Raw genomic sequence first — 27,938 nt, 5'->3', positions numbered from 1 at the left:
GAAGCTCCCGGACTTGGGACATGAGAATATTTGATCATGACTCACTCACACGGCTCGTGCTTGACACGTATTCCTGGAAGATAGTACCCCCGGCCCCTCGAACGCTATCCTCCGGTAGCAAATGCCTTGATTCTGCACACAGAATTCCTAATTAGCCAAGGGCCACGGCTCACCGGCTCCTCCTCGTTTCCCGATATTTATGCGTCCATGGGCCTGTCTGCATTTATCAATTGTTAACCTGCTACGTCTGCATTTGGGTGGCCATCTAATGCTGGTCGGCTTGCCTCTATAAATTACATTTGAACAAGTGTTTGGAATATTTGATGCTCGCGATCGCTGCAATCTCAGTTGATCGTAATTTATGAGAGTCACTTGGGCTTTTGTAATGTTTTTATAATTTGTCTTTATTGGTTTTTCATTTTTGTTTCGTTTTCTCGCTGTTGTTTGTATGCCTTGCTCGTTTTCAGTTTTCGATTTTGGTTATTGTAGTTTATAATTTGCATTGCTGTTTCATATAAATTATCATAATTAACTAGGTGAATGTTAATGAGTATAGGAAAAGCGTGACAAGGCTTAAGGATCTCAATTGGGGTTCTATGTTTTTGGTTTTTTTGGCTGCAGCTAGAAAAACTCAACAATTTGTTTTTTTTTGCGTATTTTACAATCAATCATGGAATTTCATTAACTATGGCTTGCGCTGGCTTAATTGATTTTACATTCATATAGATTATATATATTTATAGTTTAAAACGTCTTCATAGTTTATTATTTCCCGTTGCATTCGTTTTTTTCAGTTTTCGCTAAGCAAAAATTCCAGTTATAAATAAATATTCTGCATTGAAGCATATAAGCGAAATGTAAATTATATATTGTATACAAAAATTATTAAAATAATATTTATATAATCACACCAATAAACACTAAACATAAGACTAACTAAACGTGAAGACGGGCAACGATATTTGTAGAGGCGACATACATATAAAGGGGATAATTGGTCGATCAAGCCAGAATGAAATACTAAGTACACACGAGTGTGTCGTGTGTTTCGGTTGTGTGTATTTTTGTGTGTGTGTGTTGGCATATAGATTAACTAACAAAACTTACAACTTACACAGAATTCATTTAAGCATCTTCCCTTTGTGAATCTACAAATTCGAGACAGTCGAGCACCCGAACCCTGCACTGCGAAATCACATACAACATACATGCAGACATACCATACAAACAGATTTTTCAAGGCATAGTTATTAATCTCTGTGTTTTAGTTTTGTTTTTTAAATCTTGTACCCCAAATAGTTGGCTTACTGCTGGCTTTGCTCATTGTTCATCACTCTGCAAATTATTATTAGTGTATATGTATATATAGTTGTTCTGTGTGAGATATAGTGCCTAAGTGTGTGAGTGTTGAGGGTAGAGGGCGTGTGTGGGGGTGTTCGTTATCTAACGACTTTGGCTTTTCGAATGTTGAATTAACCACTGCAGCGTTATGTCAATGTTGTCCTTCTCCTTGCAGGAAATACTATAGCAGCAGATTTCTCGGTCCTGTATGCTCGATAAATTCCTGAAAATAAATGTCGGTCATTAGTTATTAATCGTTAAAACGGATTTTCTATATGTTAGATACTCACATGCGATCGATGAGCCCGGTTTCATCGAGAGCGCCTGGAAGATCACGTTTGTTGCCCAACACGAGCACTGGAATGCCAGCCAGTTGCGGTTTGTCCAATAGTGAGTGCAGCTCGTTCCTCGAGGCCTCCAATTTGTCCAGATCGGCTGCATCCACCATATAGCTATTGATTAAAACATTAAGGTGTTAATTGGTTTTCGTTGTTCCTTAACTTGTATTATTACTTACACAATGGCATTAACGCCGCGACAATAGCGCTCCCACATAGATCGGAATCGGGGCTGGCCACCAATATCCCACACCTTGATCGTCACATTGCCCCGGGTGATCTTTCGCATGTTGAAGCCAACTGTGGGTATCATGTCCTCAGCGAATTGGCCGGACTGAAATAAACGAAAAAAGATTAATAAGACATAAATACTTTTATTTTTTTCAAGACGTATTTTATTTTGTAAAACTACTGGAAAATTTCAAATACTTTAGTGCAACTTCATTCTGAGAGAATAAAGCCCAAAAGTATGCAACTGAAAAAGAACAGAAATGTATGTCAAATTTGTGTAAAAATACATTTTTTTCCTCAGGCAGATTTCATCAAATTTAGTGGTATTTAAAGCATAGTCAACATCGAATAAGAATACGAAAGTCAACATCGAATAAGAATACGAAAGTGTTTTAAGCATTATAAAATTAAGTGCAACGAATGTAATAATTCTTGACCTTTTAAAAAGAATTACAAAACTGATATAGATGTTTTTATGGATTGCAACCCGGCTCCATTCATTCAATGAAGGTTATGTAAAAAAAATAGACCCTAAGGCTAGGACAAAATCTAAATTACAAATAATCTTGTTAGTATAATTCTAAAATATTAGTGGTTATATCCCGTTAAACCCGTATATAAACAAATAACTATGAAATGTTATTTCAACTCATTTTTATATCTACGCATGACAAGCTAACAAGGATTCATTAAGGGAACATGAATGTTTTGTGGTTTTATTTTGATATGGTTTGAAATCAAAACAGTAAGTATGACAAATCATGATGTATCGAATGAATGTGGACAAGCAGCTGACTATTATAGCTGCAATGTGATAAGACTGTTGCACATATATTCCCGGTGAAATTGAATAAAATATGATATTGGTAAGTATATAAATTGGTATAAACTTCTTAAGAATTAGTTAGTGCATAAATTCATATTTAGTAGATTATATACTTGTCTGTCAACCTCAATTTAGTTTGCAATCAGAACCGCGACATTACACTACTGAATGAATCTGAGTAAACAGTAGATTACACGGAGTCTAATAACAGTGATAAGCGGGTGAAATTTTCCGTTTTAGGAGCACTTGAGCAAACAAATTTCCACGGTTAATTCAAGTGGATGCGGGTACATTTCATTTCACATGACTCATAAGTCAGGCGGTCACAAAGGCAGTAACTCCACCTCCGAAACCCCCGGGAAATAATACTGTTTGCCTAGGATTTCTGAGATGGAAACTTCAGATCGCGTCGTTATCAGCGCGCAGAAATATGTGACAAAATATGGAGGCGGTATGGGGAGGCGCAAAAGGGGGCGGGGTCAATGATAATGGCGTCATTTGTGCGGAGAACATGCGTATATGTATATTGGTTTATTGATTACAGACGGCAGGAACGGTAAACTTTACCACTAGAATAAAACGGTTAGCATAGCGTTAATTATTGATGCAGTGAGAGAAAACGGGGGAGCATGGACAGATAAGAAATAAACAAAGGGAAATTGGGGAAGGTAATTCCTTTGTGACTGGGGGTTTGTTTTGTTCTTTAACTGACATTTAGTCATAGCTGATCCCCCGGCTTTCTCCACACCAAACCCCCGCCCACCCAAAAAAAAAAAACCACCCTCTCACCCATACACTGGCAAATTCGCACACATACACCCACTGCGAAATACTCACTGCAATAACATTGACGAACGTCGTCTTCCCGGAGAATTGCAGCCCCACCAGCGTCAGTTCCATCTCCTCTTTCCAGAAGATGCTCTTGAACCACTCGAGGATCCTGTTGATTAGGGCCAACATCCTGGGGCAGGTGTGTTTTTATCCGGGATCTGGTTGGATTCGCGAAAAAAGGTTTCCAAAGAGCGTAAATGGCGTTGGCGTGAAAAAACAACTGGTCAGGTCAGTGTGACCAAGTGCGAGGGATTGCCGAAATACCAACATTGCTTGACTGGGGGAGGTTGTGCAGCACTGAAAGTACGGCAGTTCATGGTGAATGGCTAAAGCTCTTACTGAAATATTTGTAATAAATTATTAAATTATAAATTAAATTTTCGCCTATTTATTGGAAACGTACTTTTAAATTATGTAAAGCTTATATTGTAAAAATGATGGCTCAAAATTATAAACCTTTACAGATTTCATGCTACTAAATTTTTTTACAAAATTGAAACGAACCTCAAATGAAACTAATATATATGATAATTGACAATTCGTTTAAAAAAGTTCCCTTGTATTAAAACAAGTAACTTTAAGTATATACATATCATTAAAAACATTGTTCTTAAACATTTAAAATAGGATGTATAACAATTTCATTGTGAGTTACCATAAATTACATATCAAAGATCTAAAACTTTTCTCGAAATCTTTTTGTTAAAGAAAAGCTTGTATCGGATTATCTTGATTTCAATTTATTGAACTAAAACTCTTACTAAGGCTTTATGATCAAGAGAATGTACATTAATAATTTAATGTAAGTATTTTAAAAATTAAATAGTTTAATATAATATAATATAAAATAATATAATTAAAATAAAATAGTTTAATAAAATAAACTATATATAATTTTTAAAATATTTGAGAAAAGAATGAAATCCCATAGTAGCGAAAAAATTAAAATTCCATTCTTTTCTGTACTCTTTTAAAAATTATTAATAGTTTACTTTACCACAATATCATCACTATATTATCCCTACTGTATTGCCTATCGATAAATGTGGCATCGAAACTGTTAGCCTCGTGGTGATTGACATTTTTGGAAGAAGAAGATAGTAAACAAAATGGTAAGTCTGCGAAATTTTAATTAAATTGCGACTAAAATGTATAATAAATGTGTTATTTCAGGCGCGCAATGCAGAAAAGGCAATGTAAGTAACCCAGGAATGCGAAAATCAAAAGAATTTGTATATTTATTGGTTTGTTTTGTATAGGACAACTTTGGCACGTTGGCGGGCCGCCAAAGAAGTGGAATCCGGCGAAAAGGAACGCCGGCCTTATTTGGCCTCCGAATGCCACGATTTGCCCCGTTGCGAAAAGTTCCGCCTGGAGATTATACGAGAGATATCCAAGAAGGTGGCCCAGATACAAAATGGTACTTGTTAGAGTTAGAATTCCGTATAAGATGTACTTACACCCACTATTTACAGCTGGCTTGGGTGAATTCCGCATCCGCGATCTCAACGATGAAATCAACAAGTTGCTGCGTGAAAAACGCCATTGGGAAAATCAGATATCTTCGTTGGGAGGCCCTCATTATAGACGTTATGGTCCCAAAATGTTCGATGCGGAGGGTCGCGAAGTTCCCGGCAATCGAGGTTATAAATACTTTGGAGCCGCCAAAGATTTGCCAGGTGTTCGAGAGCTCTTCGAACAGGATCCTCCACCGCCGCCCAGGAAATCACGCGCCGAACTGATGAAGGATATCGATGCAGAGTACTACGGCTATCGGGATGACGAAGATGGTGTTCTGATTCCTCTGGAGGAGCGAATCGAACGAGCAGCCATCCAGAAGGCAGTGCAAGAATGGCGCGACAAAATGGCCAGAGATGGTCGCATAATCGATGACGAAGAGGAGGAGGACGAAATATATCCCCTTTCGGGACCCGCTCGCGAAGCCATCGAGGATGCCAAGGCCCGAGCTGCGGTGGAGGATCCGCACGGTCTGCTGGCCCCAAAATTCACTGCCCATGTGCCTGTGCCCACGCAACAGGACGTGCAGGAAGCGCTGTTGCGCAAGCGGAAACAGGAACTTCTGGAGAAATATGCCGGTGGCGCCAACTGAACTCAATAAACATTCTAATTTTTTAGTGTGATTTTTCAAGATTTGACTAATTTTTATCTTTGGGAAATTAAACTACCTTATTGTTAATACAAGAACCCCAAAATAGAATTGTATTTGCTTCTAGCAAAACACAAAGTGTGTTATACAACCATTTTTCCTTTTTCAAAAAGGGATTTATTTCTGTGTATATTTTACTTTTAAGTAGAATAATTGTTAAACGTTTTGTAAACCAATTTTCAAGGCACTTCAATGCGCTGTGGTCTTTAATAACTATAGTTTTATTGTTCATTTAGAAGTTGAAGCTATCGAAATTGCGGCCTCCGCCGCCACGTCCGCCTCCTCGTCCTCCGCCGCCACCAAAGCGACCACCACCTCCTCCACCGCCTTCGGCAGCGCGTCTCTCCTTCATGGCCTTGAAACGCCTGGCCATGTTGTGCAGCTCGTCGGGCACCTCCTGATCCGCCTCCTGTAGGATATCAATCAACTCTTTGGCCATGCCCCAATCCTCGCGCGTGAGGAAGCTTATCGAAGTGCCTTTCCTGCCAGCGCGTCCTGTGCGACCCACACGGTGCACATACTCCTCGATGTTGCGCGGAAAATCGTAGTTGATGACATGACTAGGATGTGGAAAAGGTATCAACAGGTGTCTTAAATAAATACAATAAATAATTTCTTACGATATGTCCTCGATGTCCAGGCCACGTGAAGCCACATCGGTGGCGACGAGAATGTGCACAGCACCGGACTTTATGTCAGCTATAGCCTGCTCACGATCGCTCTGTTCGCGATTTCCATGAATACACTGGGTCATGAAACCATCTAGTGTGAGATCACTAGACAAATCATCGACACGAGCCTTGCGTCCGCAGAAAATTATGATCTTGTCCGATTTGGTCATGTTCTTTACAAACGATTTAATCGTGTTGAACTTTTCCGTGTCGTCCTCCAGCAGTTCAATCACTTGCTTAACCGAATGCGTGGCCGCCAGATCCAGAGAGCCGACACAAACTTGCATAGGATTCTTCATGTAGCTCTGAGCCAGGCGTCGAACACCAGGCGGCCAGGTGGCCGACGTCATGATGGTCTGGCGATCCGGACGGATATCCAGCATCACTTTGCGGATCTGCGGCTCGAAACCCATGTCCAACATGCGATCCGCCTCGTCGAGCACCAGATACGTAATGGTGCTCACATCGATGACGTTGGCCTGGACCAGATCGTTAAGACGTCCAGGAGTGCAGATGATGATCTCCGCACCGCGCTCCAAGTCCGAGATCTGCATGCGGCGGTCGCCACCGCCATAAACGCAAACACTAAAAAATAAAGCGAAATATGTGGATTTAGTCTACTCAAAATATTGAAAATATATAGTTTATTAAAGAAACTATAATTTGCATAGAGTCCTGGCTAAACTTTTCAGTACTCGGAAAATATAAAAATAAAAATTGTGTTAATTGAGACACTTGTTTTAAGTGAAACTATTTTATTCAAATTCTAATAGTTAGTAATTATTTATGTATTCCAGTTTGAATGGGAATTACTTAACATATTCATAAATATTCTACTAAGAGTACTGTCGATATATGAAAATGAAAGACCATCTATTTGGTTTCAAAAAAAATCAATTTCCCAAATATAAAATTTGTTTCTATAAAAACGATGGTTAGACCAATTTGCTTTTGATGATACTCACGCTTTCATGTCGCGGAAAGAGTACTTCTTGACCTCCATTTCGATCTGCAGAGCCAACTCTCGGGTGGGCGCCAGCACCAGGACATTGGCCCCGCCCCTCTTACCCCTGGGCACGCATTGGTACTCCGTGTGAATCATTCCGGGCAGCAAGAAGGCCAGTGTTTTGCCCGTGCCCGTTTGGGCGATGCCGATCATGTCGTGTCCCTGAAGGAGAATGGGCCACGCCTGCGATTGGATCGGTGAGGGCCCGGGGAAGCCCATCTTGGTGATCTCGCCTAGTAGATCCGGGTAATCGGCGAAGCATTGCTCGAATGTCCAAACCGGATTGGGAATGGGCGCAGCAGTTTCACCCTCCTTCGGTTCGAAAACGTGCGAGACTGTGATCTTGTTGTTATCCGCGCGAATGCGCTCGATCTGCGACTCGGTAAGATTGGCCACCTCGGGCGCCTCCCTTGTAGAAGTTCTTGGTCAGTGGTGGACACTTGGCCCAGCGAGCTGCAGTAGCTTTTTCCTGTAGGGAATTAAATGGGGTTTAGGGTATTGTGACAAATAAATTACTTTATCTGGATGTTTTTCGTGTGTCACGAGTTTTAAATATAATTGTGAAGTACGAAAGTCGATAAGACACTGAGCAATGATTGTACCTGTATCTGTATAATTTAGTCGTATATTATATTATAAAAGTAAAACATAATTGTTTATAAATAATTGATTTTTTTACTTCTTTTGAACGGCTTTAGCTTTAAGTAAGGAATATGTTTTAATTAAAAAATGTTTAAAGTGATCTGGGCATTTTCACTATAAAAACAAAACTTCTTTAAAAAATTAAAAGATAAGTTATTAAGATAAGTTATACTAATTCAACATTTAAATTATTAAAAGAACGATATTTAAAAAAATGTTTAAGAAAACACAAGAAAATGGATTTTTTAAATGTTTAAAAAACAGTGGTTGAGTCAATAAGTTTGGTTCTACTCACCGAAGCCTTATTTAGGGCTGCCCAATCGATGGTGCCAGTGAGATCCCCATCTTCTGGGATGGACCTGGAAGCCGGGGGATTGAATTCATAGCTGCTTCCCTTGGATCTGCCGTATCCTTCGCCGCCATGTCCTCCTCCGCCGCCATAGCCCCTACCTTCCCTATCTCGATCCCTGCCCGAGTCACAGCTGACCTGCTTGCGAACGTAATTTATGGCATCGGAGACGTTTCTCTGAAGGCTACCGGATATCTTGACCACCAAGTCGCTCTTGTCCACCTTGACACGGACATTGAAATCAGTCTGAATCCGGGAGATATTGGCACCAGCTCTTCCAATGACTTTTCCGATCATTTCGGAAGCGATGCTGAGGGATTCACTAAAATCTCCTCCTCCAGCGTAATCATCCCGATTGTCCCGATCATTTCGGCGTCCTCCGCCATAATCATCGCGATTGTCCCGATCATTTCGACGTCCTCCGCCGTAATCATCGCGGTTGTTCCGGCGTCCTCCGCCGTACTCATCGGGATTATCCCGTCGTCCTCCGCCGTAATCATCGCGATAGCCTCGACCATCACGATTTTCACGCCTTCCTCCGCCGTAATCATCCCGCTTCCTGTCGCCTCCGTATCCACGTGAATTATCATCGCGTCTCAGGCTCCTCTCGTACTTATCATTCATCTTGGAGTACTCCTGCATCTTTACAGGTGCCTCCACATAATTTGGATCGTCCCAATCGAGTTCCGACATTTCAGAGTCCGCTCGTCGCTTGATTTTGTTAGAATTAAACAAAAAACCTGGGACACGTGAAAAATGCTGACTTTGCAATTCGATGTGCCACTCTCAAACGGTAAACTTTTCGTTTGTGTGTGTTTGGTGGCTTAGAATTAAGCTTGCACAGCAAAAATAACACGCTGAATTAAGCAAAAAATCTGCAAGGAACTTTCAATCACCTTTTGCTTTGGCATTAAATAAGTATTTATTATTTTACTCACCCGATTCTGTTTTTTTCTTACACCATTTTAATCAGAATATGCAGGAAAAGAAAAATTAAACAAACCGCTTTGACGGATGCTTTTGGAGCAGGGTAGTATTTTAACCAGGGACGAATCGATTACTTTTGTCATTTTACTTTTAAAATCGATTAACTGGGAATATAAAAAATTAAAATACAAATTTAATTCCAAGCATTTGACACCAAATTAATCAGCAATATTTTATGAACTCTATATTATATAATTAAAATGGTTTTGGTAAAATGAGAAATTTTTAATTAAAATTTATTGCGAGTATTTTTGGGATTCCCCTAAAATTATTGTAACCTGAATTAAAATATCGATATACGTTAGCCGATAGCACTCGATATTTTCGACCTTCCCTGCCAGCCAGTGTTGTTAGATCCCGACATCTCCGAACTATGCAGCACTTATCCCCATTTTGGCGGTCCTGTTTGAAAATGCAAATGAAAACAGCAGTTGGTTTGGTTACTATTATAATTTCCTTTTACTTAACACACGGGTTACACTTTTCAGGTGTAGCTTAGCCTATTAGACTTATTGCCTAATTCAAATGAATTCAATCGCATTCATTATACTCTCACGCGCTCTTTTCATATAAATAACTAAAACTAAAAAACACAAACTTTCCTCACTTTCAAGAAGTAACTAAATTACATGCATGTTTATAGTGTGGTGTGGCTATAGCGGATTGATAAAACTTAGAACAGTTTTGATAAGATCTTTGCTGTGTATATGGCGGGGCTTCTTAAATTTTTGGGAATCGGGTAGGGTAAGTTTTGTGTGGCAAGTCAGCAGAAATAGTTGCAGTGCATTTTGGATTTTCATTGTTCTATGTGAATTTTAATATAGTTTATGTGTGTATAGGTATAGTTAAGATTCGCTTACGACTAAATTTAAACTAAACTAACATATACGAGGTTTTTTTTCTTCTCAAACAATTTATCCAGTTGGATATTTTGGATTACTTAAGTTGTTTTGTGTTGGTTCAGGGATGCGAAGAAATACATTACAAAAGCCTTTAAAAAGTATTGCAAATAGTTTAAGCTGCAATTGGTATTTCTTTCCATTTTTGTTTTGTTTAAGGTACGCTTGTATGTACAGTTTATGAACGTTTTTATTTACACGTTGCAGAGGTGGCTTAATATATCATTTAGCATCACCTTATTTTATAGGAAGTAGCAGCCCTTTTGCCGTTTTTGATTTGGTAAAATCCACGTTTCTTTTCAGCCAGGTAAGAAATTCTTAAGTTTTAGTAGTTCCAAAGTGATATAAAACTTAAAAACTTGGTCATTTTCTATATCTTTTTGAAGAAAAATATAGTATTATCAATTCTAATTTTGATCATAAAGAAAGTGGCAATTGGCTGTACATTTTCTTTCGTTTCACAGCTGCTATTCGGCGGCGACTTTTCGCGGGGATCCTATCTCAGTCCCTCGTCGAGTTGCCTGCCAAATGGATGTTCCTGATTTCCGGCGCCTCCTCGCAGACCGGAGTATGAAGCAATGACTTTGGGATGGGTGACGCGGGCGCATAGCTGGACTCCAGATTTAATCGCAGTTTGGCCGGCGAATTCCGCTTAAACAGAGCCAGTTGCCTCGTCGGCGACAGCAGATTTGGCTTGCTGATTACGCAGGATTCGGAGGAGCTGGTGGACTGCAGCAGGGAGCAGATTCCGCTGCTGCTTGTGGAGCTGGGTGAATCCAGTTCAGAGACTGTGGAAGCTGCTGCCGAAGTGCTGGGCGCCTCGTCATCCGGTGTTATCGGGGGTGAGGTCAGTCGCGAGGAGCAATTACTGCCCGCCAGACTCCCGGCACCACTGTCCACATCGTCGTAGTCGTACACATCCTCGTCCATTGCCTCGCTGTCCGACTTGGATTTGCCCCGATCCCGATGATCTCGCTTTTCCTCGATCTCCTCCTCCTCCGGTTTCTCCACCAGTTGACTAGACGAGGTACTTAAACCCACTGAAGATCCTGAAGGATTACTAGGACTATTCAGGAGTGGTGTCGCGGGCGCCAGAACTCCACTCTTGCGCAAATTCTGCTCCAGCTCCAGCAGCTGGCCCATGAAGTTAAGATTGGGCGAGATGATCGGCCGGGCCACTTTCACCAGTTTGTAGGCCTCCAGCAGGGAGAGCGACTTGTAGCGCATGACGTAGGCGATGGCGATGGTGGCGCTGCGCGAAATCCCCGCGTGGCAATGCAACAGCACTCGGGAACCCGTTTTCCGTGCATCTTCTGCAAGAAATCAAAGAAACAATCGTTTTAGTGTACTGATAGATAAGGGGCTAAAAGGTTTTAACGATCAAATTTGGTAAGTTTAAAATGGTTTGTGAGTGATTATGGCCTATGTCTATCTTATCTTACTATGCCCTTGCCAGATGAAGGTTTTCTATAGTATTTTGATATTCCCCAAATATTTAGGTGTTATATAAAATTTTGTTTAGTTAATTATTTTGAATATTTTTAAAGTAGCTTTTTCTTATATTTATCAATTTTTAAGTTTTCCGATTTTGGTTTCGTTTTTTAGTTCTAGAATTGAATTTTTTTATTTGCTTCAGCTTTTAATAGCTTTACTTTGAATCTCTGTTGGTGGAGAAACTTTTCGTATTTTTAATATCGAACGTGGAAGCTTCGATGATGTCGTTGCCGTTGTGTTGATATTGCCTTGTCGATACTCTCAGTGTATTAGTGCTGCCTCTCTCTCTCTCTTTTGGTTTACTCTCCCACTCTCCTGGTCGGCAACTCAACTGTGTGAATTTTGCTGATATGAGTCATCATCATTGCCAGAGGCAACAACAACAACCACAAAGCGACGAGGCTTATTGACAGAACATTTTTATACCCCCGCACGCGCACACACACACCCTCTTATTGACACACACACACACACACGTGGACACATTAACTCATAATTTACGTTGTTATTTTTGGCCAAAGATAAGCAGAGAAAGAGGAAGAGAAACCCAGAAGAATCCGAATCCGCAGCATACGTCGCATTTTTTTCCATATTGATTACAGTGAAAAGTCATTAAAGCGGTTTGATTGTAAAAAATCATCATAAAAACATTACTGTCTTGATACATTCTAAATCCCAAATGAAATCAACTCCTTTTAATTACAAACTTATTTTGAGTTTTAAAAATGTATTTCCCCCTTAAAAACAATTTTTAAACACTCTATGAAGAATTTTATTTTGTAAATCATCGACATCATTTCGTTTGCCTTGAAGTTGTCTTCGTTTAAATTTAGAAAGGGTCTTAATTGTTTATTAAACGATTTTCATGTTTTATTTTGACACTTTAAATACTAATACATATTTTAAAATTAACCTTATTGAGTGATTTTTTCCGCTCGCAGTATGAATTTTCAGCTATAGAATTTTGACTGTAACCTCATAAGCCACAACCGAAAAAAATAAGCATTATCTTATCGCTCAGGAATTGGTAGTGGTGTGATTTTGGGCTGGTTGTGGGCAACGGGAATTCCAAGAGGGGTTTTTATAGGGGAATGGGGGAGCCTTTCCTAATCGATGCTTACTCATAATGCAAACAAGGCAACACTTGTCCGATTTCCAAACAGTTGATAACGACCCAGCCGGGCAGAAGCGAAGCCTTGTTAGTCACCAGGCGCCTACCGCCCCAACCGCACCCCCTTTTCTCGCAGTGCACTCACCGCACACCCCATTATAAACCCCTTGCCATATAGCGAAGGAAGTGATATCAGCTATAAATCTGGAAGGCGCGTGTAACTCACTCGGAATTGCGTCCATATTGTCAGCCTTCTCTATATAGAAATAGATATACGTGCATATGTACATAGCTCACCACAAGACCCACCCCATTTCCCTATTTAACCCACCTGAAGAGGTGAGATAACAGTGTGTTGATTTATCAATGAATTGAGTGGGGTGCAAAGTAGACAGCGATAAGGAAACCTTCCCTACCGCACAACTTCGATTTCACAAATTTCGACTACAACTATGAATTGCAGTTTACACACCAGTCAAGTGAAATTAAATCGAGTTAACCGTGTTATCGGGACGACGATGTTGATGATGATATAGCAACTATAACCGGGCACCGGGGAAAAGCCATCATAAATAAATAATCAACTACCAGGCAAAGATAACCATTGAAAATGGAGGTTTTTAGGTGCTAACGTACCTGAAGTACGCACGTCAGAGTGCCGAAATGGTTCTTGCCTCAGAGACTACACTCGTCGAAAAAAGTCCCTCAATTTGTCATGCTATTAGCTTTAAAAGGGGATTCACAAAACTAAGTTAGGCTTCATCAAAGAAATCGGGAAAAGACCCATCTGAATCATCATTTATATTTATTTACATTTCTTGATAATTTGAAATATACTTTTCATATTGACTTTCTTGAAGAAAGTGTTTCAATAAAATATTTCGAAGCCGACTATTTCTACGGTTACTCGTATACTTAATTTTATAACCTACTTTAACAGCTTAGATCTTTCTTTGAGTGTACATCAGGGGAATCAAAAGCTCCAAATAGAGAGATGACCAATTCATAGGCTGGCCAAAAATAGACCCACCGATCGGGGGAGGCCAAAAGACAGCCGCATAGATAAAGAAAGATGGTCATTAAGCGTACAATGGCAGACAATTGGTCACCGTCCCCGTTCCGTTCCGTTCCGTTCGCACGGCGCTCATAAATCCTCTTAGTTAATGACCCCGTCGCTCAGACAGTTAAAATCGCGCATAAACCGCGCCGTAAACGCGCCTGTCTCGCACACACCACACACCATATGACTCATATGGGCTAGAAGAGACCAAGAATACTATTGCAGAATGAAGGCAGGGGCTGAGGAGTTTCGCAAAAGAAGTAGCTGTAAATGATGAATGAATTTCGCAAAACTTTGCTTTGAGTCACTATGAAGTTGTTCCACCTAATTGGGCTCAAGTTCAATTTAAACACTGAGATTATTAAGTATGGATTAGCAAAAAGGTGAAGGTTATTGGTAAGAGGTAAAAATTACTATTAGAAAAACCATTTGTAAATAAACCGAAACAGCTGATAAACTTTTGATTTTAGGTAAAACAAAAGATTTAAAAATAAAAAAAAAATTATAAGTAATCGAGAAGGATAGTAAGGGGTATACAGCATCCTAAAGGATTGAATAAAGTTTGAAGATTAGCTGTTAATTCCTGTTTATACTGTTTTTTAATAATCTCTTAGTGCATTTTTCCAACTCTGTTGTCTTAAGCGTCTTATTACAGTTTTGATGAAACCGTTAATCATGGTTTTTAAGAACACCAACAATTACTTGATTGTTTGTCTTTCTGTTGCTTTGCATATTTCTATGTTGATTGTTTTTGTTCACAGAAAATGGAACTCGAAGCGAAGGCTTTGCTCGATTATTGAGAAGCGGTACTTTGGTAATTGTTTATTGTTCGTGACAAATACACGGCCATATATGCTGTGGGGAATTACTAATCGCCAATAGTGTGCCATACATACATATGACTAAACGGACTTAGTTCACCGGAGCGCATTTCCCATCGATGACTGTGGATGAGTGATACATAGAGATCCCGGGGAGTCGTGTCTATAATGGGGCAGTACACCATTCCAAAGGGCTGAGCGTCGTGACTCCGTTTAAGGGGCGATGCGTAATGCCAACTTTGGGTAGTCACCGAATTCTTACACCGATGAATGTATGATTAAGTGCAACAGTAGCGATGTTTTCTTTTTTTTTTTATTGTCGGGCCCCCGGGTGCGTCATCTGGTGATTTCGGCTCAGAAGTGGGCCAAGTGGCAGACGACTGTCTGACAGCTGGGATGCCTTTGGTATGGGATGGATGGTATGGTGCTATATGGTGTATGGTGTATGGTATGGGGTATGGGTATGGTATCACTGTCTCACCCAGACAATGACGACTGCCTGTCGCGTCGTTTTTGGTTCTTGTTCTCAATGTCCGCTTACCCAATGCATCATTTCACTTTTTCTCGTGATGATTAAGTCCCGGATCTTGGACCTTAGGGTCAACCCAAAATGTCTCAGGGCGCAAAACTCTCGCAACTCCCTCTGAGTCATGGCCAGAAACAGAAACGGCAAAAGAATCAGAATCAGTATCGAAAACAGAAACTGAAACAACCTTTGAGCACGAGAAACATGATATATGAACGAGGGGTTGTATGTTGTACAGCAATGATCAGGGAAATAGCACAAAAGAAACGAATAATGCAATATTTGCAAACATTAGCATGTTCTATTAAAAATATGAAGTTTACTGAGAGAATTTCTTTTTATTTTGGGTTTATGGTAAGATATAAATTTTCAAAGATTTCCAAATCATTAGCTACTGGATATTTTGTAATCCATTGCTACTTGTGTGCTCCTCATTGTTGTTTTTACTGAAGCACGTTGTCAAGCAACAAGTAGTTTTGTTTATATTCGAAATATTTAATTACTTTCGGCGACTGTTTATCATTAAGAATACCTGCTTACTCATACGCGTTTCAGATTAAGTCGAAAAGAGACGGCTTTAGTGCGACCGAAAGAGACAGACGGAGTGTGAGTCTGAGTGCGGCAGGTGCCAGGACACTTAAATGGCGATAAGACGCCGCTGAATCATCCAAAACAAAGAGAGTGGGACGATCGGGGTGGCGAGGAGGGGGTCTCAACTTGACCTTCAACTTGGCGAATCTCGACTTTGACGTGCCGAGTCATACGGAAACAACAACAGCTCCCAAGACAGCCTGCACTTTGAAGTCGCCTTCAACTTATGTACAAACATCGGGTGAGTAGTGAGTGAGGAAGGTGGATGGATCAGGGCTCTCCTCGAGTGATTCATAAAGAGCATGCGCAACGGCAATAACAACAAACGAAATGTTTCATAAACAAATTGCGCGCAAATAAAACCCGAGGAAAATACAAAGTGCGCGGGCGCAAATATCTCAAAAGGAAGGCATTAATGAATAAGCACACAGAGAATATTATTTCAGATCAATAAGATAGTTTATTATGGCTCGAAAGTGTCAAACGATACGTATAGAAAGAGGCTACAATAAAGATACGAAATAATCATCATCTGAAATTGTTTTGTATGAAAATGTTACTCATTTTAATAAATATTAGATTCAGAGGCTATGAATAATGTTAAAAAAAATATTGATTAAGAATTATATGATTATAAATAACAAAGAATTATGACACATGCTACCCAAAATATATATCTAGTATATTAAGACCAAAATAATCATATTTTTTACTGTGTAAAGAGGAAGTGGGAAAGTGTAGGCGTCGGTTCCCTGTTAAATGATTAAGAGCCTTATAATTTCGCATTTCTCATGCGCCCAGCACAACAACAACAAAAAGAAAACAAAGTCGCAACGCAAAAATTTCAAATTCGAAATTCCTGTGCGAAGATTTTCGGTATATTTTGCTTGGTTGATTTTGGCATTTTATAAATAGCCGGCTGACGAATATTGAAATTATGTGCTCGGGGGCCAACAAAAATGTCACCTCGGGATTTTTGTTGTTTCTGTTATTTCTTTTTTTTGTTTTTTGCCTGCCAACGGATTTTCGATTACTCATTAGGCGCAGGACTTTTCGAGTTGTCTTTTTTGAACGTGTGTAGAGCACACGTATCTATCGGTTTGTTACAGCTGCGATCAAACATTCTATGACTTTTAAAAACTTTTAACATAGTGTTCACGAAATTAGTGATTTTAAACATTTTAAAAAATGGTAAACCTTTCTTTTTTTAAGCACAACTGTATTTGAAATGTATTTGTACGTATGCATTCATAGTTTTATCTAATCAGCTGTCAAACTGTATGTATATAGAAGGTTGCCTATCACCAAATGTTCTCGAAGGGGCCTCCGTTTCCAGTTTACTTAGCTGCTTCTGCGATTGTGTGTGCACAACCCGTACTCGTACCCGTATATGTCGCCGTAAACGTAAACCGTAACCTTATATATACATATATGCTCCATTGTAGATTAAGTTAGTTTGCCAAAGAGGCCTCCTCCGTCGTTGGCAGATAAAAGTTGATGGCTTGATAACTTGATAACTTGGCGCACAAATAATATGCGGGTACAGTACAGTACAGTACAGACATCGTGGCGATAACTTGACAAATTGATTAGGCCTCCGAGTAGATGGGGAAGGATGTAGGAAGGGCGAGTTAGATGAAACAGCACCGTATTGACTCTGGTAGGGAACACCTACGCTAGTTATATCACGAATTTTAAATTTCCTGTGTTTATAAGTAGCTTGTATTCTTGGCCTTGTTTAGTAAAAGCAAAATTTTGTTTATGTTTTTGGCCTTGTTAAATAGGGTGAATCCTTTTTTTTTGGAAAAATTTAATACCGTTCTTGAACTAATGACTTTTTATAGGTTCTTGGTCAATATTTGTACCAATATAAACTGTATTTTGTTTTCCATTTAAGACAATAATTGGTAGAGATCTTAAAATGTGTGAGTATCCGAAAAAATGTCCTTGTAATGCCCAAATCGCGATTACAAGTGCAATAGACCAAATACTACCCAAATACCGTGATACCGTTCAATTTCCTGACAATTGAGGCTTTGATTGCTTTCTAGGCCAAGTGGCTTGCTGTAGTTTATCATTCATGTTAATGACACAGCATAATGACATTAGCATTATCCGGCAACTACAAGTACAACAAATGGGGCCTCGAACGTTGAGCTCATTTCAAGCTTTGCTTCAAATAGCGGTGCTTCCTAGCCCTCCCACGACCCTCTCCCCTTTACACAAAGTGCTGTTATAATGAATGGAAAACGAAAAGCAACGCAACAATAAGAAATCATAAGTTGTACGGAATAAGAGGAAGCATATACACTGGCCAAATAAAACAATAATAATAGGCATAAGGTGACGACGGCAAACCAAAAACGAATGCGCAAAAGGCTGGGGCAAACACACACAAACAGCCAAGCGAAATCATGACTCATGCACTCAGTATAAAATACATATACTTTTCCCCTCTTCTTCTTCACCGCCACCTCCTTCTGCTTTTTCTTCGACGTCTACCCCCACCGCCACCCATCGTTACTTCGTGCCTGAGTACTAATGTGTTTTTGCGCGGGTGTGAGTGAGCGAGAGAGAGTGAGGGAGGGAGCCAGAGCATTTATAAAAATAATACTTTAGCATGGATAAAAAAAAGCGAGGTAAACAAAATTGAGTACACTACAAAAAAATGTGAATTGAGGAGCACCGGTTTAAGCTTTCTTTAAATCTTCAATATCAATTAAAATGATGAGGGTTACACTTAAGTTATCTTAATTGTCTCCATTATTAATTGTTAGCGTCTGGTCACAAAATCCCCGGATCAATAATTTATTTGATATCTAAGTAACATCCCCACTTTCTTGAATTTTTCTTTCTGTTTACTGTTAAATTGAAGAACGTATCGAGGATTTTGATCTGACAGATGCAAAATAAAATGTAGAGAGGGGAAAGCAAGAGAAAGGGAGAGACTGAGCAGCTGTTGCTACTCCCCTACCTGACATCCGCAACAAAAACAAAACGACCACCAAACAGCGAGGCCACTTGTACAAGGATAACCCACTAAAAAAAAACGAAACGATGACTCATAAACAGGAACCAAAATGTTTACAAAAATAGAACATATGCCAAAACGAAAGAGAGAGGGGTGAAAAGTGCCGTTGACGGCGCAATAAATAGCAACAATAAGAAGCCAACAGAAAAATCGATGCGGCTGTACTATGGTACACCCACCCACCACCCACTCTCTTGCCGTCTCGTTCTTTCAGTGTTCCACATTGCATTGTGAACGAACAACAAAACGAAATGACGATGAGTCATCCCAGCGCACAGTGGTGGCCAAAAATACATTAACAGTCGGGCAGCGCAGGAAGCGATTCGAGGACAACCCTTATCAGAAAGGACGTTTGCGGTTGGTTAGCCTCGTTCCTTTTGTTGTTGCTGCTGGTACGAGGCAATCTGCATATAATTTCCATTACCCGGGACAACTTGTCTGCACCGACCAAAAAAATTTGATACTTTAGTTGCAGTTTCAACTTTTATTATCAAGTTTAACTAAGTTTGCTTTTGTGATAAGTCTTTATCTCTCGAACTCGACCTTCATAAGGCCGTAACTTTAATTTCTTAGAAAAGCGAATTATTTTGTTGGGAAATATCAAAGTACTTTTTTTTAATTTACTTATAAAATTATATATTAAAAACAGGATTTGCTAGTTTTAAAATTTGTGAAATTTATAAAATAAAAAAATTACAATAATATCAGCAAATCCTTTCTCCTTTAATTATGTTTTTCAGTGTGGCCAAAGTCGCAACACAGTAACGACACAGAGGCAGGCAACAGCAACAACAACGAGACGACGACGCAAATGCCGCCATGCTGTCTGCCAACGCCAACACGCAACAGCAACAACAATGCGGCGGCGGAAGAAGGAGACAGAAGGAACGAAGGAGGCAAAGTAAAGAGCGAATGGATAAGCGTAGGAGCAGCAAAACCAACAACCCAAAGAGGGGGAAAGGAGCATTGCTTCTTATCCACACACCCCAATTGTATCTATGAGAGGAAGCAGGATAGACTCCACAGTGTGGATAACCGTGATTTGAGCCTTACTTAAAAATGAACTTTAATGACTATAATCCTAAATTGTAAACCATTTACTATTTACTAGGTATTTTTAGAATGGAAATCTAAGTCAGAGTGTCACTATTTCGTAAAAAGTCCCATGGAACTTTTTTTTTACACTCTCAATAAAGAAACATTTGTATAGTTATAATATGCAAATTTACGTAATACACTTTTCATCTTTAATTTGTTTTAGTCATTCATTTTCCAAGAATAGTTTTGTAATCGTTTGTAAAATATGATTTCATTTAATTTCAGCTTAAGTGAAAAATAAAATATTCTAGGAATCGCTTTAAACCTATTTTGTTTTGTTTTTGTCTTATTTATTTTTCCCCTTTGAATTTGTTTTTAACGATTTTTTTTTTATTGAAATCAATTGGAGTTTTATGACAATATGTTTAAAAGGTGTAAATTAAATAAAATATTTATCATAAAAAAATCTTATTTTTATATTCCATACCAATATTTATTGAAATGGGGTCACAATCCTTCAAAATTAAGCATATTTAAAAAAACATAATCCATTCTGTGTAGAACAATAATACATTTTTAAGACACCAACTTTGGAGGTCGTCGGTAGTCAGTCGCTCGTACCGCCCACTCGGTTTTTTCTCGCGCTTGTTTTAAATGAAATATTTGCACTACTTAAATCACAGACGCTACAAAAACAGTAATAATACCAGGAAAAAAACAGCAATAAGAACGACAAAGCTCGTGCACACGTGCCAAGACATTAGCTTGGAAACAAAAAAAAAATATATAAAAAAAAAATGCAAAACAAAAATACTTGATGAACAGCTTTGGACATAGAAAATGGAAAAATGCGATTGACGTCAGCATTATATTCCACGGCTAAAGCTCTCTCCGGCCGACCCGTTCCCCCCTTTCTCGGTTTTGGGTACATATTGTTATTTTCATTTAAAATTAACAAAAGTGTAGTGTGCTTGGTTGTGTGGGAAAAGCGCTGAGGGCAGCACACAAATGCCAAGAGCACACAAAAACCAAAAAAGGGGCAAACAAAAAAGTCAATAACGAATTTTCCAGCCAGCCAAGAAGAAAGGGAAGTGGAAGCCAGACTAAAAACGTTATGCAAAATCCACAAATGAGCCCGCTGACCGCTGAAAAAGCCCGCCAGGCATCCAATAACAAGTCACGTTTAGCAATTGCCAATCGCAAATCACCAAAGATGATGACTAAGCGTATCTCGGATTCCCAGACTTAATTCGGGGAGCTCTAGCTTCCACAGAACTCCATATTATTTTTCCAAACGAAAACAAGATTATTTAGTCAGGCTAATCTCTAGAAAATATTTGGAAAATTTCACCATTATCTAGTCGCATTTCTCTATTAGACATTTAAGTTCGTCATCTATTTTGTAGAGAAGCAGGTTCTTATCTCTCGCTATATTGCGATAATAACATTTTGATATTGAAGCTATCAAATCACAACCAAAAGATTGTCAGAAACTGAGGTTTATCAAAACAAATTTATTAAAATTAGGGTTGCAGTATTTCCACCCGAGGTAAATACTATGAACTCAAGGATACTTTTAGCAAAAAAAAGGGGGTTAATATTTTATGATGGTGATGGTAAAATATGTTTTTTATGCAACCTTTTTTTTTTTTTTTTTGAATAGATTGTTTTTAGGGAAACTCACCGATAAAGTCGTAGGCCTCCTGGAAGTACTGCTTGATGTTCTGATGGGGCGTATCGCTGGCAGGTATTTGCATGTACTTGAGGCCCTGCAGATGGCTCTCATTGGGACTTTGGCAGGTAACATTCAGTACACAGTTAGCGCCCACGCTGCTGGGATCGTTGGCATCGCGGCCATTGCCCAGCAATAGATGCGGGAACAGGGGCGAGGCGGGATGTGTTTCTATATCTGAAAGATACATGCGGATCGGATCATTAGTTTTTATGAGTAAATAATGGAAAAGTTCTTGCTGCCCCAAAAGTCGTACAAAAAGTGCCCATTGTCGGGGGATCTCTCTGTCTATATCGCAATGGAAGTTTGCCAATTCGCGATGTCATGCAACAAAAGAGTCTGGCAAATGATCATTGTGATGGGGATGGGGATGGGTATAGTGATGGCCTGGCCCTGTTTTCAGTATCTATTGTTGTATACAACGTCTAAATTTTGCTACAACAAATTGTTTATTTTTTTTTCCCCCTCCTCCAAACCGTTTTCGTTTCGATTGGATTCGTCTGCTGGGGCCTCTGTTTCTGTTGCTGTTGCATGAGTCATGCCACACACAGAGGCATAGTCTCAGTTCAGTTGGGTTCAGTTTTATTGGCAGTGGGCGAAGTCGAAGGTGGCGGAGCGGGAGGGAGGTGAGGGACGGTCAGCGGGCCGAGGGGTGGCTTCACGTTGCCTCATGGCCGTCCTCGAGTTCGTAGCACTCTCAATGAGCCGCACAATTGTTTTTTCTTCCCTCTCTATGTGTATCTATAATTGTGCACCGTCTAACTACACTCCGAAAAACTAACTTTTGTCTTGTGAAGCTAATGTTATCCAACTTTGAGTCTTCAAATAAAAACCACTCTGACAATCTAAGCTACTTATCATTCAAACTTATCTCAAAAATTCAGTTTGACAGACATTATAAAGGTATAACGCTTATTGTTGATAAAGCTCCCGAAAATTATGGAAACCAAATTTAGAATTCCTACACTTGGAACATGAACATGTCCTTGAAATAAATGAATAATTTAATAATTCCAGAATGGTGGTTTGTGTACAAGATTACCCAGATTGTGTAAGAGTAAAAATAGTTTTCTTAATTAATTTTTTAAGTGTAATGTTTTGATTGAAGTGCGGTCCCAGCATATGCCCTGCGGTTTTGGCCATAGACACCCTTCCCCCAGAACTCCCTCCACCCCGCGGTTCATCGATTATTTGTCATTGGCTTGCGTGTTAATTGATAGCACTCAGAGCCATGGCAACTCAACTTCGTGTATTTCATTTATATTTATTTTTTTGGTGCTGACTGCACTTTGTGGGTCACACGGAAATCACTTGCATTAGTCATCGGCAGCACGTTGGAAGTTTACACGTAAGGATGACTATCATTGTGTCATTTACGCAAGCCCCAACTGATAGTACTACAAATATACATAGTCGTATATTAAGAATGCAATTAACAGATTCCATAAATATTTTCATTGTGACTCAGTTGGCATTTTAGTAAACAGGAATCGCTTGTGCCTAGTAACAAAAATGGCAATGGAGGGGAGCTAATTACGAACATCAGAGGTATTTCCAATTTACTACAAAATTAATTTTTTTTGGGAGTTTCCTTTGAACTTATGATTTTTTTGACGTACAGTGAATCATTACAGTCAATAAAATTTTTGATTTCCCAATGATTGCTTTATGCTTTTTATGGTAATATATGTAATAGTTGTTAGACCATTTTTAAATAGAACAATTGAATCTTTAATATTAATGGTCGGGCTTTGTGTTATAATTTCATTGAATAAAATTGTAATAGAATCAAATTGTTTGTAGTACCTGATCGATTGGGATCAGATTAAAATAAATGTATTTTAAATAGTCGTAAATATAGAATGCTGATGAATTACTAATCCTCGAATAGATGTGCGTAATATAGAAAAAAAACTGTAAGCCCAAGGAACTTCACGATGTGATCACACCTTTGCCAGGTGAAAAATGTAGATGCAAAGTGGGAGATATAGGTAGATCGATAGTTACCCCACTCAAACCCGAGATTAAGTATGATTCTCAAAGTGAGTAATATGCAAAAGTTTGACATTGAAAATTTCTCTGTATCACAGTTGTTGTTGTTGTAACCTCTGTGGCTTGCTTTGTTATTATTGTTTTGCATGTGTTTTGCTGCTTTTCGCATACTTTTCATACATATGTACGTACGTATACGTACGCTCGATTTCGTAACGTGCAAAAATACGAGTTAAATGTGCGAGCGAGAGGGGGCTGTTGAGCGAACGATTTATCTCACAGCACGTGCCATTGCAAAAACAACACTGTTTGTTTTTAATGTTAAAGCAGAGCTCACCAGTGTGGGAAAGGGAAGGGGAAATATGACGGAAAGATTGTATGACAATCTGAGACAATTTATCGCCATGTAGTACTATCAAAACGTGGGGGAATACGGAGGGAGGGAAGGGTAGGGAACTTAGGCCGAGTAGGAAATGAAATGCAATGATAAGCACACAAACAGCACTATACATGCAAATATGCAACAGCAGAACAATCGAGAGATTGCTCGATCGGGCAAAGATATTAGTGCCCCTAACTTCAGTTCCGCTCTTGATCAGAAGCGCATTTTATTTGGTTACTAAGGAAGTGATTATTTTGGTATGCAAATTTCTGTGAATCACTACAATACTGTTCTATATCAAAACTATTAGAAATGTATGTATCATAAATAGGCCTCAACATATTTGAGCGGTTGATCATACCATTTCCTTTGTTATTAAACATTTCCGGCTAACTAAGTACCAAAATTTATAACAACACACTGACAGTTTCCCAAGATTTAAATGGATGATTTTTCTATACTTGTTCAGTATACAAAAGCATTTCTAACTGAGTCACAACCTTTGGCAAACCCGTCTTTGGGTCGCATAGTTTTAGATGGGTTCCCCCTTTCGCAGCTTTCACTCACCGTGGACCGCCGGACTGGAGCAGCTGCGGGTAAGCGCCGGTGGCCGTCCGCCGCCGTTCATTGCCGTGGAAGATGACGTCGTCGAAGTCACCTCGTCACATGCCAGATTCTCCCTGGACCGCTTGTTGGGATAGTCCTTCTGATTGGCTGATGAGAAAAACAGAAACCAGAAAATACGCATTAATTCGGCGGTTTAAAAAGCTGATTATAATTGTCGGTTAGCGATTTGCTTAATTTTATAACCAATGATGTCAGCACGGTCTGTTTTGAGTGGACCACAGTGCGAAACTTGTCGCGCCAGGTCCCCCGTCCAAATAAACCGCAAAAATATTTCGTTTAGATTTGCCGCCTGCCAAAACTGACGTAAGACATTTATTTCGGCTCAGTAGAGTTCGGCTGATTGCGACGGGTGAGAATGCAAAGCCAAAGTTTTCCACATTCACTTGAAGCTCAGAAGCCGCAATCACAATGAATAGGCATAATTATAAAACGCTTTGAAAGCGCGCCCGATACCGATTTGATAGTATTTTATAGTAACACACAAGCAACATGATACTTTGAAAAAAAATTTTAACAAAAGCTGCCAATAGCAGCAACTGAAGCTCATTTAATATGATAATGTAGTATTTCTGTGGTCACACGAACTCTGATTTAAAATTCTCATAATATGCAGTTAATTGTTTGATCTATCTAGTTATAATAGTTATTCTTCACTATTTGAATATTGTATTGTCCATACAGTTCTTTTTTTCTGTACATATTTAACAAAAATGTATTCATCTAATACGTATTAAGCTATGACTTGATTTTAAGCTAGTCCCTTCACTAATTTGAAACATAATTAACAAATTCTGATAAGATAACGAATGCTATAGTTTTTATTATTTTTCAAAGGGGTCTTATTATGTTGGACTGACTGACTTTACTTTATCAGCTGTACGAATAGGCATAGTGTCTTTTCCATGCACGAACAACTTGGAGTAAACTACTGAGATAGAAAATTGCTGTTATCAGCCAAGCGACCTCAAAAGCCAAAAAAATAACACAGAAAAAAAAGAAACAGCTACAAAAAAAATACAACCAACTTTTTACCGCGGCAGGAAACGTTGGTTCAGTTTTTTTCGCTGTTGTTGTTTGCGGCTAGTAAAACAAGTAAAATCGCATGCCAATAGTGCATTGCAAGCCCCCAGAGGCGTCTGGGCCTGGAATGTGTGGGTTTCAAAGGGGGCTTGAGGTGAAGAAGAGATGAAGGTAGAAGAAAATAGAAAACTGCTAATTAGTATGCAGTGGCTTGTTTACTTATAAAAACAAGTTATTAGCCAGTTTTCTCTTTTCGGTTGTATATCTCTTGTAATTTGATGGTCTAATTACTTTTAAAGACTTTTTAAATTACTAAATATTCGATATTTTGAAATTATGTTTATTAATCCGTATTTATTATTTATAATTTGTTTATTTGCCAACAAAGACAGATTTCTATATTTGCTGTTACTTTTTGTACAAGTACAAATTTTGTACATAAGTATTTTTGTATTTTTGTTGTTTCGCCATTTACGACTGTTCATATTTATAACATGTTTGTATATTTAAGAAATGTAAAATCCTGGCCAAATCAGCTTTTTAATAATATAGTTTAAATGGTTTTTACCTTCGTTGTTGACTTATTGCAAATTTAAAGCTCTAGTTTTGGATCTTTTCAAGGGGGTCACAGAAACCTTTTGCTGCAATGCAGTCCCCCGTTTTTACTCAGCCCCTGGCCCCCTGCAACTCTCTTTTCCTGCTCTCCCTCTTACTCGCTGGCTCCCAACTTCAATTTCAAGCTGCTGTTGCTGCGGCTGTTGCTTTTTCTCCTTCTGCTCCCCTTTTCCTCCCTTTTCATGCGTCTCCCTACTGTTGTTGTTGTAGTTAGTAAAGTGTGTTGTTGCTGTGCCGATGAATTCGTACTCGAAAGGTCGTTTCAAAGCGGGTTTTTCAGCGTTGCCAGGCCGCTTGAGAAACCTGCTTTGCTTTACATTTTTTCTGGTGTTTTTTTTTATTTGTACTTGTATTTTGTTGGATTTTTTTTACTTTACTTAACCAGCCAACAGAAACGAATCGAAACGCTTCTTTTGCTTTTATTTTTGAAAGACACGCGAATTGTGAGTCATGTATGGAGCGAAAAAAGTAACTCTGATCTCTCTCGAGTTGGTTTTTTTAATTTGTTGCTTTTTTTCTGTGGTAGAAATGAAATGGAGACGCTTACGTGTGTTCGCCCCCTCTCTTTCGCGCCCCTGCAAAAGTAAACAGCATACCAAGCGGTAAAAATGAAGAGAGGGAGAGGGATTAATTCGCTCTCTCCATCCCGCTCTCTTGCTTGATTGGTTTAAGTGTAATCTTTAATTGTATGATTTTCTTATTGCTCTTTATTTTTTGTTGTACTTACCACCAATGCGATTGTTGTTGTTGGTATTTTGGATTGGCATAAATAACAGAAGACACGGCGCTTCTCGCTTTATCCGCATTTTCATTTCACTTATATGACTCACGCTGTTGTCGTCTTCGTCGCACTCACAGCCGCCGTTGTTGCTGTTGTTCTTGCGTGCTGTTGACGTTGCCGTTGTAGCGTTGTTGTAGTGGCTCTTGTTGTTGTTGTTGTTGCTGCTCTGCGTTTCTCGATTCACACACATGTGCAGACACTAACTCACTCACACATTGGGCCTTTGGTTGTTTTAAAATTGATATATTTATTTTGTTGTTGTTGCTGCCCCGTTTAATCTATATGATTTGTATGATTTTCGGTGGGAGAAGGGGTTTTATTAGATAATCCCCGAGCCACTTGTTGAGCCAGTTCCCGTTATAATGTGTGTGCTGTAACCAGAAAATCAGGGGCCCAGATATCGAGTTTTATTTCCACTTGTAGCGCACGGACACTTTTTTTATTAATTAACCAAAAACGCGCGGGTTGTAGTTTTATTAGGGACTAAACTATTTATAGTCCAATTAGAAGTATCCTAAGATTCTGCTTCTTCTTCTTCACCCACGCACAAGTCAAGTTTTTGGATGAAAAATGTTGTTATATCCAAGTATTAATGTTTTTTAATATTTCCTAGCGATATATTTCCTAAGCTCTTCGCGCGGAGTTAAGTTTCTTGCCCGAACTGGTTGATCAAAGTTTAGAGACTGACAACCGTTCGAAGCGAAATTCAAAAGACGAATGAAAGCAAAACAAATGTGATAAAGAATATACAATGAAACTGCCCATTGGAGCTGGAACGATAGTATCGATATTGGTTTAGTTTCGATAGCAAACGATGTTGCCAGATTGG

The 27,938-nt window shown here is 39.2% G+C and overlaps 4 protein-coding genes across 4 annotated transcripts; 1 reads left to right on the top strand and 3 right to left on the bottom strand.

Moving 5' to 3' along the window:
- Nucleotides 1-378: 378 nt before the first annotated feature.
- LOC108037257 (ADP-ribosylation factor-like protein 8) lies at nucleotides 379-3,825 on the bottom strand. Its single transcript, XM_017113788.2, has 4 exons — nucleotides 3,574-3,825; nucleotides 1,859-2,013; nucleotides 1,632-1,793; nucleotides 379-1,564 (listed from the first exon to the last, which is right to left on the bottom strand). The coding sequence occupies exons 1-4, from the start codon at nucleotides 3,694-3,696 to the stop codon at nucleotides 1,444-1,446; spliced, it is 561 nt and encodes a 186-aa protein (XP_016969277.1). The 5' UTR covers nucleotides 3,697-3,825; the 3' UTR covers nucleotides 379-1,443.
- Nucleotides 3,826-4,649: 824 nt separating this feature from the next.
- On the top strand, nucleotides 4,650-5,764 carry LOC108037256 (pre-mRNA-splicing factor ISY1 homolog). The gene is made up of 4 exons (XM_017113787.2): nucleotides 4,650-4,679; nucleotides 4,741-4,763; nucleotides 4,827-4,987; nucleotides 5,043-5,764. Exons 1-4 carry the CDS (start codon nucleotides 4,677-4,679, stop codon nucleotides 5,675-5,677), a joined length of 822 nt encoding a protein of 273 aa, XP_016969276.1. The 5' UTR covers nucleotides 4,650-4,676; the 3' UTR covers nucleotides 5,678-5,764.
- A 163-nt stretch (nucleotides 5,765-5,927) lies between these two features.
- LOC108037254 (probable ATP-dependent RNA helicase DDX43) lies at nucleotides 5,928-9,461 on the bottom strand. The gene is given in 6 exon segments (XM_017113785.2): nucleotides 5,928-6,294; nucleotides 6,355-6,990; nucleotides 7,371-7,819; nucleotides 7,821-7,880; nucleotides 8,349-9,277; nucleotides 9,341-9,461. Coding segments are annotated over 5 exon segments (2,220 nt in total). The 5' UTR covers nucleotides 9,096-9,277; nucleotides 9,341-9,461; the 3' UTR covers nucleotides 5,928-5,966.
- A 363-nt stretch (nucleotides 9,462-9,824) lies between these two features.
- Nucleotides 9,825-27,826, bottom strand: LOC108048191 (dual specificity protein phosphatase 1-B). The gene is made up of 4 exons (XM_044458420.1): nucleotides 27,056-27,826; nucleotides 24,634-24,780; nucleotides 21,645-21,869; nucleotides 9,825-11,601 (listed from the first exon to the last, which is right to left on the bottom strand). Exons 1-4 carry the CDS (start codon nucleotides 27,297-27,299, stop codon nucleotides 10,790-10,792), a joined length of 1,428 nt encoding a protein of 475 aa, XP_044314355.1. The 5' UTR covers nucleotides 27,300-27,826; the 3' UTR covers nucleotides 9,825-10,789.
- Between the last annotated feature and the right edge of the window lie 112 nt (nucleotides 27,827-27,938).

This window comes from Drosophila rhopaloa, unplaced genomic scaffold (assembly GCF_018152115.1).
Source record: "Drosophila rhopaloa isolate 14029-0021.01 unplaced genomic scaffold, ASM1815211v1 contig_167, whole genome shotgun sequence".
Taxonomy (NCBI): domain Eukaryota; kingdom Metazoa; phylum Arthropoda; class Insecta; order Diptera; family Drosophilidae; genus Drosophila; species Drosophila rhopaloa.
Note: the sequence above shows the minus strand (reverse complement) of the source record. Positions and strands in the feature narration are given on the sequence as shown.

Coding starts and splice junctions, on each gene's coding strand:
- LOC108037257 (XM_017113788.2), bottom strand. CDS start 3,696: ATGTTGGCCCTAATCAACAGGATCCTCGAGTGGTTCAAGAGCATCTTC. Junction 2,014..3,573: donor CGTTCGTCAATGTTATTGCA/GTGAGTATTTCG, acceptor CGTTTATTTCAG/TCCGGCCAATTCGCTGAGGA. Junction 1,565..1,631: donor ACCGGGCTCATCGATCGCAT/GTGAGTATCTAA, acceptor ATTTATTTTCAG/GAATTTATCGAGCATACAGG.
- LOC108037256 (XM_017113787.2), top strand. Junction 4,764..4,826: donor CGCAATGCAGAAAAGGCAAT/GTAAGTAACCCA, acceptor TGTTTTGTATAG/GACAACTTTGGCACGTTGGC. Junction 4,988..5,042: donor GGTGGCCCAGATACAAAATG/GTACTTGTTAGA, acceptor CACTATTTACAG/CTGGCTTGGGTGAATTCCGC.
- LOC108048191 (XM_044458420.1), bottom strand. CDS start 27,299: ATGTGTGTGAATCGAGAAACGCAGAGCAGCAACAACAACAACAACAAG. Junction 24,781..27,055: donor CAACAACAATCGCATTGGTG/GTAAGTACAACA, acceptor TTTTCTCATCAG/CCAATCAGAAGGACTATCCC. Junction 11,602..21,644: donor GGAGGCCTACGACTTTATCG/GTGAGTTTCCCT, acceptor GATTTCTTGCAG/AAGATGCACGGAAAACGGGT.